We start from the raw sequence: 10,738 nt of genomic DNA, 5'->3' as shown, positions 1-10,738 counted from the left end.
CAACCTCACGGACATGTTTTGGTGTAACACACAACATTCAGGAGCTCGGAATGTTCCTGACCGACATGTGCACGCCAAACCGTAATTCACCCGCTCGTTTAAACTCTCTGCATGTTAGTAAGTAACACAGCATCAATAACTAATATTAGTTCATATTAAAAGCTCATATCGTGACGTCATAGATGATGTTTTCGACCGTTAGCTAAATCCGCGCTCGCTAAACGGTTTTATTATAGCTTGTCCTTCACTCGTTAGCATTAGCTTCGTTGAATTGGCGTGTCAACAAACTTTGGACTTTAGTTTTAACTTTGTCACGTAGTCGATTAACTGCATCGTTTACTTCACGTGGCTCTTTTATCTCAAAACAAATACGTTGCCGATTAGCTAGTTAGCATCAGGTTGCTAACTTTTTTGCTTTTAAATCATCTTTAGTTTTACATGAAACGTTTAGCTAGTCTTCACTTTAAGGTCGCGTCATCATGTTTATGGGATTTGTCATTCTTGTGTTTTGGTCAACCTTTTTGTTTTTTTTGCCAATATCACTCGTATTTGTTTATATGCTAATTTATTTGCCAATCTGTCCATATTCCAGGTTGGAGAAGGCAGATTTCGTTGAGATCCTTCTAGCTGCCTCTGAATCATGAGTGGCTCCAAGCCGGACATCCTGTGGTCCCCCCACCACCCGGACCGCTATGTGATCTGTGACTCTGAGCTGGGACTGTATCGCATTGGATCCGTGGGCAGCTCAGAAACCAAGGCTGGCACCCTGCCGCTCTCCGAAAAAACTGCTGCTAATCTACTAGCCATCAACTCTGACACCCCTTACATGAAATGTGTGGCCTGGTACCCAAAGCACGAGCCAGAGTGTTTGCTCGCGGTGGGCCAAGCTAATGGCAGAGTGGTGCTCACCAGCCTGGGTCAGAGCCACAACTCCACCTATAAAGAGCTGGTGGGGAAAGAGTTTGTGCCCAAGCACGCCCGGCAGTGCAACACTTTAGCCTGGAACCCGGTGGACAGCAACTTGCTGGCCGCCGGGTTGGACAAGCACAGAGCAGACTTCTCTGTCCTCATATGGGACATCAGCAGTAAGTTTTCCCCAGAGGCCAGTGTCGCCTCTGAGAAGATCCGCCTGTCATCTGTGGATTTGGACTCGAGCACAGTGGTGACCAAGCCGTTGTACGAGTTGGGCCAGAACGATGCTTGCCTGTCCCTCTGCTGGCTGCTCCGCGACCCAAAGCTGCTGTTGGCGGGCATGCACCGCAACCTCGCAATATTTGACCTGAGGAACACGAGCCAGAAAACGTTTGTCAACACTAAGGCCATCCAGGGGGTGACGGTCGACCCACACGTCCATGACCGTGTGGCCTCTTTCTATGAGGGTCAGGTGGCCATCTGGGACCTGAGGAAGTTTGAGAAGCCGGTGCTCACGCTCACCGAGCAGCCTAAGCCGCTCAGTAAGGTATGATGCCGTTTGAGATGAGCAAAATGTTCAAGCTCTGTCCAGTTTAAGTTTTTTTTTTTGTCGATTTCAAAAGCAGAAAGTTGCCGTTTAATAACACAATGATTTCCATCTTCATTTCAGGTGGCTTGGTGTCCAACTCGTAACGGCCTGCTGGCCACGCTGACACGCGACAGCAACATCATCCGCCTGTACGACATGCAGCACACCCCCACGCCCATCGGCGACGAGACGGAGCCCACCATCATTGAGCGGAGCGTGCAGCCCTGTGAGAGCCAGATCGGCAGCTTCGCTTGGCACCCGTCCTCTCAGAACCGCATGGTGGTGGTGTCGGCGGCCAACCGGGTCATGACCGACTTCACCGTGTTCGAACGCATCTCGCTCGCCTGGAGCTCCACCACCTCGCTCATGTGGGCGTGCGGCAGACACCTGTACGACTGCGCGGAGGACGGAGGTGAAGGGGTGCAGAGCGCCATTGAGAAAGACATCGCCACCAAGATGAGGCAGAGGGCTCAGTCCAGGTACGGCCACGATACCGCCCTGGTGTGGAGGAACCACCTGCTGGCGGGAGGGAACGATTCCCAGCTCAAGTGTCTGTGGTATGATCTGTTTTATATCCTTTTTGATGAAGAGGAGGAAACACACACAGCTCACTCTACGTTTAATCGTTGTGCTTCACTCATCCTTCTTTCCTGGAGTTTTATCGCTCCTTCTTCACAGCTAACTGGTCACATGTGCAGAGCAGTCTTTATGCCTTTGGTAGACATGTATAGTATCATTATCCTTAATCTCTAAATACATTTGTTCATGCAAGTCAATATTATTGAAGTCACTGTATAGAAGTTTCCTCTTGAGTACAAAATATTTTTATTTAGATGGTGTACAACTAGAAACTAAAAACGAGACAACCCCGATGACGATTGGTGGTGAAAACATCCTTTTTTGGATTTCTTGGATTCAGAATCAGAATCAGAACCGTTTATTGCCAAGCAAGTTTTCACCTGCAAGGAATTTGTCGTGGTGGAAGGTGCATAACATTCAACAACAAACAACAACATTTAACTATCAAAATAACATTTAACGATCAAATAACATTTAACTATCAAAAACAGTCAGCACAGTGCAGGAAATAGAAACATATTTGAAATGTACAATAAGATATGTAATATAGGATATGGAATAAAGTGCACACAAAAACAGATAACAGGACCAGCAGGACCTGCTGCTATTCAGCAGCAGTTTAGCTTTTATTCTACTTTGGTCCCGTTTGAATGTGAGTAACGTGATGAAGTTCTGTCGTACTCGTGGTTCTGAAGCACCCCTGATCTGTTGTGTGCTGTCACTGTGTTCCTCGAACTGCGAAACGAGTTACCTTTCCTATAAAAGCATCACATATGAAGCTGTGTGCAGAGGACACGGAGCTGAAGCTGCAGGGGAACAAACAGTCGGTGGTCTACTCCGGTATCAAGAACATTGTGAAGACCAGCTCAGGTAAGTCACCGATACCCTGATCGTCTGAACCACCTGAACATTAAACATGAGGAAATACTTTTTGTGAGGAAGAATCAGACCGTGGTTAGACAGTAACAGTATTGGTTTTTATTCGTTATCCTACATTGATACTAGATTGCATAATTGGGGAAATGGGCTCATTGAATACACTGTGTATGTCTGCCTGGTTCCCCCAGGCACAACAGAGAGCCGCAGGTGCTGGAGCGGTTCGGACCGGCAGACCGATGTTCCGCGGTACCACAGCGAGGAGCGCTGCCTCGCCCTGCGGCTCTGCGGCTGGATCAACCGAGGTCCCGACATCGACGTGGAGATATTCCTGCGGTCGCTGGAGCACGAGCGCGAGTGGGAGCGGGCGGCCGCCGTGGCTCTGTTCAACCTGGACATCCGCCGGGCCATCCAGATCCTCAACAAGGGAGCCACCGCTGAGAAGGGTGAGTGGGTGTATTTGCAGGTGTAGCCGAGTGTTGACTGGAAGGAAGAATGTTTCTGGCCAAACCAAAGCTGAGCGATTATTTTCACCAACGTTTAATCTGCAGGTTATTTTCTTGGTTAATCGGAAATAGTTTGGTCTATAAAACACCAGGAAACAGTGAAGAACACTCGTGTGTGTGTGTGTGTGTGTGTGTGTGTGCGTGTGTGTGCGCGTGTGTGTGCGCGTGCGTGCGCAGTTATTGCAAGTTTGTGCTTGTTTTAATGTGAGACCAAGAAAAGCAACACATTCGTACTTTGACAATCAGAACCAACAAACATTTATGCTTGAAAAACAACTTCAGCGACTCTTTGTCCATCAACATATTGATTCATTGAATTGTTTCAGATTTAATGTGTTTTACTTTTTTTTTTTGGCAAAATAAAATCATGTGGTGGTTCATAATAAAGCAGAAGCAGTGAAAACTCCAATTAGATAACTTTAAACCAGCGTTGTTCTCTCTTACTGAGATCTATTGATTTGCACTCTGCAGAGTGGTCTGCCTCTGCATCGTGTGCTCTGTAATGTCACGCTGCTTCAACAGGAAATGATGTAAGCGCTCTTTATAAAGCTATGTCGTGTCCGGTCTGGAGCGCGTTTAAAAACTGCTCATGAATGTGTTAAATATAATACTAGCCTCCCGGTGAACAGAGTTGACGTCTACGTGTGCTACGTTTCTTCTTTCCCTTCACAGTCGCTCAGCAAATGAAGTTAAGGTCTGAAGGAATTAAAAAAATGTAACAGCAGGAGATCCTTGTTTTCCACACAACACTCATCCTGCAGCGCTGTTCACACTGAGGATTAACACACACGGAGAGAGAAAGCCGTTGTTTGCGTATGTCGTGACTTAAAAAATTCCACCAATGTAGGTCAGATGTTTTCGGCTGAGGAGTGTTTTGTGAACATGACTGGAGGGTGAATCGTTCGATGAGGTGTGTCAGCAGAGACATCTGAACGGGCTTCTTCTCAAACGGCAGCTTTGACTTTAAGAACTGGTTCACATCTGCACACTTATAAACAAACATTTATCTAATAAGGTGATAACCTGCTGGCCCACTGGAAACGACCTTTCTTACTTTTACTCAACGTTTTTGCACAACATTTACAATTTTAGTGTTAAAGGAATAGTTCAACGTTTTGGGGAAAATTCACTTATTCACTTTCTTGCCCAGAGTTTACAGCGAGACACTTATCTTATCTTCAAGCTAAACCTGGTGAACCAGCTTTTAAAGGCTCCTCCTACCAGCACCTCTAAAGCTCATACATTATTGTGCTTTCGATATGCTTGTAAGTTGTTTTTTTTGGACAGAACCAGGCTAGCTGTTTCTCCCTTCGTCCTGTCTTTATGCTAAGCTAACTGGCTGCTGCCTGTAGCTTCTTATTTAGCGTGCAGACATGGGAGTGTTATCGACTTTCTAATCCAAATAAATCGTAGACCATGTTTCATGTTAAACAATGCACCGACGACATGTCTGCTTTCCCTCTGGGGAAAATAAGGGATGTACGTAAATATACGGCTTTAATTTAGCTTTTTTGTGAATGTCTATTTCATTTAGTTTTGAATTCTACTCTCTGATGAAAGACGCAGCATGAACAAAGAGTGATGAAGTTGTTTTCGATGTGAGCTGACCATACAACACACTTTCAAATGAATTCCTGATTCTCCGAACTTATCTTCATCGAGCCACAAGTCACCGTGAACAATTCGCTCAGTCGGAAGCTCCACCGCAGCGCTGCGCTCACAGTGAAGGCTTTGCACCAAGTGAATGAACCCGCGTGTCTGCCTCCTTATTCCCAGGTGACCTGAACCTGAACGTGGTTGCCATGGCGCTGTCAGGCTACACCGACGAGAAGTCCTCCCTGTGGAGGGAGATGTGCAGCTCTCTGAGGCTGCAGCTGAAGAACCCCTACCTCTGCGTCATGTTTGCCTTTCTCACCAGCGAGCCCGGAGCCTACGACGGCGTGCTGGTATTGAATCTCTCACGATCAAGGAACCGTCATAGCTCTGTTGGGAGTTTAGCAAATAGGAAAGTGTTTAAATTGGCACTCTTTTCTCTCTGAACAGTCGCTGTTTTGTTCCAACTTCATGAAAAGTCTTACATATTCTACAACAGCGTGCCGAATAGGTAGTTAATACCGCAGTGGGGTTTCATGGAAAAATAACAGGAAGAGATGTGTTTCAAGTCATAAAACACCTCACAGAAAATGTTCCCAGCACACTGAGTGTACGCTTGTGCTTTTTTCCTTCCCTCGGCAGATTTTGGCCACCTGCTGCCATCGCATTCATTTATCTCTTTAGACTTCCTGGTCAAAAGGGGATGCCTCCACAATCAGAACATTTCGTCAGTCGCTGTGACGCTCTCGGCTTTTAGAACTGATTGTGTGTCAAATAGTTTCCTGCAGAACTGCGTCTGAGATTTTAACGTTACAGGCAACGGTATTAGTATATGGAGACACATGCGATGTACTGGACGCAAGCTGCTCGATGTCAATTGAAGCATTTCTCCCGTTAAATCGTGACGCAGAAATCCGCATTTGAAATGACGAGAGAAGTTGAAAGATCTTTGTCTGTGTTTCAGTTTGAGAGCAGTGTTGCTGTGCGGGACCGCGTTGCCTTTGCCTGCATGTTTCTCAGCGACGCACAGGTAACGCAACACAAACAACACACGATAGTTACCCATATGTCGCATCCTTTAACCCCATTTCCTAATGAATTACTTTAAATAAGCATGATAATGTCACGTTCTTCTCTGATTTGTGATGTATTTGTAAATGTCTCGGGGGTATCCGGCTGCAGCTGCCTCGATACATCGACAAACTGACCAACGAGATGAAGGAGGCGGGCAACCTGGAGGGCATCCTGCTGACGGGTTTGACTAAAGATGGCGTGGACCTCATGGAGAGCTTCGTGGACCGCACCGGAGATGTCCAGACCGCCAGTTTCTGCATGCTGAAGGTACACAAACCCAGACTAAATGTATGCAAGTTGGTCTTTTTGTTTTTGTGTCCTCGCTTATAGCTCCTCTGGCTCCTCGAGATGCATTTTAGGAGATTAAAAGTGACGAGTCGGAGGATCGAGGAGACGAGGAGGCACAACATCTAGAAATGAAGCCGGCCACTGTTTATTGTTTGGGGTCAATCTGTCTCTGTGCTACACAACTGTATTACGTTTGGGTGTTTGAGTCATTTCCTGGCCTCAGATACGATGCTAAAATTGTTTTAAAAATACGTTTTACTCTTAAATGAATTAGACCTAAAAAAAAAAAACCTACAGTTTCCCTCCTTTTGACGAATGTTAGAAAAAATTGCCAACCCCTCGACCATGTGTCATGCAAACTGCAACCTTCAGGTTGAAAGTGCAGCATGTTACAGTAAGTGACCCCGAAATAAAAGGTTCAATGATTAACCTGAATGAACTAAACACAAAAGTGCAACGAAGGAAAACAAAAGAAACCGTCAGTCTGATCGCACCCTGAGAGAAATCACAAAGGCACACACGCTAAAACGTGCCTCTTCGTTCCTTAAAGGTCACGGCTGTTATTCTTAACTACAATAACAATGTGAAGCAAGCAAGAGCTGTTTTCTCTCCTGCACCTGTTCCTATAAAGAACAGTTCAGAGTTTAAAGCAGTGGAACAGGTCTGTAACATATTTGACATGCGGTAGAACCGCTCTGTTTGCGTTTATTTCTTTTTTTCCTGTCCTAACCTGCTTGTGAATCGAGTACTGCAGGGTACAAGTCATCCACCACCTGTGTTACCACCACAGGGAAGGGTGCAGGAGGAGGCAGGAAGGGTGAGACTTGTAGGAGCCTTTCTGTGACCTGACCTGACCTGACCTGCTTCCCAGTGCAATGAACTCAAGTGATGCTGTGAAATAACGCTAAGAAATGACGACATTCCACCAGGGCTCCCCGGGGGACGTGTTGAAGGACCCTCGAGTCCAATGCTGGATCGAAAGCTACCGCAACCTGTTGGATGCTTGGAGATTCTGGCACAAACGGGCCGAGTTTGACATCCACAGAGGCAAGATGGACCCGAGCTCCAAACCCCTGGCCCAGGTAACGCACATCTGGGGGGGGGACGTGTTCAGAATCATGTTCATCGTTTTAGGGACCAGTGCAGTGCCTGAGAGCAAGTTGTACCCAGCATGCAGTTCGGCAGTGTAATAGTTAATATTGTGGTGAGCGACGGAGAGCGTGCTTTACCCAGCATGCCGTTCTGTGCTGTAAGAGTCGATATTTTAGCGAGCGCTCCCTACCCAGCATGCCGTTCTGTGGTGTAAGAGTCATTTTAGCGAGCGCTCCCTACCCAGCATGCCGTTCGTTGGTGCAACAGTTAAAGAGGTCCCCCTTTCAATATTCACTGACAACAAATGACAGTTTTGATAATTGTATATATATTTATATTCATGGAAAATCTTAAACATTTGCTGGCTTCTCGAATTTGAGGATTTGCTGTTTTTGTGTGCTTTCGAGTGTTAGTCGAACAAAACAAGGAATTTTTAAGACGTCCTCTTTGGCTCTGGGAAATTATCGACAGAGTAAACAACCAAAAACAAGATAGAGATTAATTGTTGATGACTGATTGTAAACTGTAGCCATAAATACTTGTATTTGATCGTTATAGGTTCCTGGTTATGTGGTTAAAATAACCTGACTGTAATGTGAGAGGGCTCTGGCAAACTCATAGCGGTCCGTCTTGTTTGTTTGCAGCCGTTGATATCGTGACGCTTGAGCCGTTTATTGCAGCACAGGCAGTTTGTGCCAAGCTCGTAACACCCACAGCGCTGCTGCTCTCCAATTCTTGTCATGAAAACCTGTGTTCTCGTGAGCAGTCCTTGGTAGTTTTCTCTGTTCCAGATACTATACTGTACTTCAGATCCTTTTAAAAATGATTATGAGTACGCTGGTGCTGCAGGCAAACCTCGGCACCACCTGCACCGCTGACATTCCAATATTCCCAGTTGAGCACATTGGATTATTGCAGCGTTATCTCGCGCTTATCTCCTTCTCCCCTCGAAGTGAAAATCAGACAGCTGGCGGGCGCGTGCTTGTTGGTTTTACCTTCATGTTCGCCGGCCCCTTATCGACCGACCTTTGCGCTTGTTCTCGTGCGGCAGGTGTTCGTGAGCTGCAACTTCTGCGGCAAGTCCATCTCCTACAGCTGCTCGGCGATGCCCCACCAGGGCCGCGGCTTCAGCCAGTACGGCGTCAGCGGCTCGCCCACCAAGTCGAAAGCCACCAGCTGCCCCGGCTGCAGGAAACCACTGCCACGTTGTGCCCTCTGCCTCATGAACATGGGCACGCCTGTTTCTAATTGCCCAGGTAAGCTGGCCTGTGTGTGGAGTGTGTAGACCGATGCTCATGCCGGCATCTTGGAGCAGCGTTAAGTGTTTATAACCGAGCATTCGCAGGAGGAGATCGTGTGCACTTTGATCTGCATTTAGAGGCAGTTGCTCCCGGATGTTCAGTGAAAAATCCAGTTTCTTTTTATTGCCGCGACGTCGCTCACACCAACGTCGACATAGTCAAATTTTATTGATTGCTAATATTGACTTGTGGATAAATCCTTTCTGGCAGGAACAGGGAAGTCGGATGAGAAGGTGGACTTGACGAGGGAGAACAAACTCGCTCAGTTCAACAACTGGTTCACCTGGTGTCACAACTGTCGACACGGCGGCCACGCCGGCCACATGCTCAGCTGGTTCAGGTGGGACGCTCACTGGATGCTGCCACATGTGTGGATACGTGGTTCCTGCTGTGGTCCGTGTACCTTCTGTTCGTTGGAAGAAATCCAACATCAATCAGTACTAAATGGGACTGTCGTCAAAGATATCTCGAGCTAATAGCAAAAGGATCAGACGTGAGATGAGTTATTTAACCAGATGTGGACACGTCATCTCTCTCTCACTGCAGTAATCGTGGAAGGCAAAAGTCATTCTACTGATGTATAAAAAGTCACCGATACTCTGAGATACCTGTCACTTGAATATAAAGGTAGATGTAACATTGTTAAATCCATGTTGGGATCCTGTTAAAGATTCTCTTTGAGGAACCACGTAGCCTAAAGTTATCTACCACAGACAAAAAGCACCGTAGAAATAAATAACATAAAAACATGACTAGCTTTACCCTCTTTGAGTGTAAAGCTAGTCATGTTTTCCTTAAACAGTAGCCTGTAGTTATCGATCACTGACAAAAGCAAAGTAGAGTAGAAATCATTTTCCGGTGGCAAAACCCTTTTTGCTTCATTTTATTTCCAGTTGACTAAAGTGTAAAGAAAATACAGAGATTCAAGCCATATTCCTTCAAACTGTTTTTTGCATCAGGAAAAAACTCTTTTATTTCAATGAACAGATGGTACACTGACCTGCAACGGCCCTTCTGTCTTCTTTCAGCCACGATGTACAAACTTCTGTATTGTCTCCTGTTAATTCCTCTACCGTTCATGTGTCCATTGCAGAGACCACACAGAGTGCCCAGTGTCTGCTTGCACGTGTAAATGCATGCAGCTGGACACCACGGGGAACCTGGTGCCTTCAGACAGCAGCTAAACAGGAGACGCTTGTCGGGAAAGTGAAGCCAAACGACCAGCCAGAAGCCGACCGGTGCGGGTTCACTGCTGCACCCGCCCCACGACGACAACGACCACAACGACAGGGCGATGGACGAAGGGCGCCGGCAGTGTTCCTCTGAAGTGGCTGCTTGAATAGAGCGACATACTGTTGAAGTTATAGTCCAGTGAACGTAATGTTATAACGGAGACGGTGTGTGTTCCTGACTTTACTAACTGAATCAATGACGGAAAAGGGAGCCAATGCAAACGTGCTGCTCTGCTAATGTAAATCCCACTCAGGAGAAATACAAGCGCTTTAATCAGCCTCTTACAATCTAACCTGAATCAGGCTTCTAGTTGTATTGTGACCTGTTAACAAAGAACAAATCAGATGTCCTCTCACGCGTCAGGTTGTAAAGATGCGATCACAGGTGCCAATATGTGTGCGAGCTGTATAATTTCCGGGCTTGTGTTTTAACACGCTATTTAACGTCCTGTGTTTGTCTTACGAAAGGATCTTCACATACCTCATGAAAGCATTTTTTTTGGGGGGGGGGGTGGTACCCCGGGTGATGGGAGCGGAGTCTAGCACAATACCGACACTCTTGCTCTCTTCGTGTTCCTCTGTGCCACTCTTCATCTTGGCATTGTGCGCGATGGGCTTCCAGTGTTAGAGGGGTGGATGAGGAATTGGACATGGTGGGGGGGGGGGTGGTGGTGAGGAGGAGGGTGGGAGGGTTGC

At 46.7% G+C, this 10,738-nt stretch overlaps 1 protein-coding gene across 1 annotated transcript; it reads left to right on the top strand.

Annotated features, from left to right (window-relative positions):
- Positions 1-41: 41 nt before the first annotated feature.
- mios (missing oocyte, meiosis regulator, homolog) lies at positions 42-10,655 on the top strand. Its single transcript, XM_079274551.1, is given in 12 exon segments — positions 42-81; positions 593-1,459; positions 1,583-2,128; positions 2,872-2,950; positions 3,148-3,402; positions 5,239-5,408; positions 6,020-6,085; positions 6,238-6,396; positions 7,347-7,499; positions 8,561-8,765; positions 9,021-9,150; positions 9,904-10,655. Coding segments are annotated over 11 exon segments (2,673 nt in total). The 5' UTR covers positions 42-81; positions 593-640; the 3' UTR covers positions 9,995-10,655.
- Positions 10,656-10,738: the final 83 nt, after the last annotated feature.

Source organism: Melanostigma gelatinosum, assembly GCF_949748355.1.
Source record: "Melanostigma gelatinosum genome assembly, chromosome: 9".
Taxonomy (NCBI): Eukaryota; Metazoa; Chordata; class Actinopteri; order Perciformes; family Zoarcidae; genus Melanostigma; species Melanostigma gelatinosum.
This window is presented reverse-complemented; position numbering and strand designations above follow the sequence as displayed.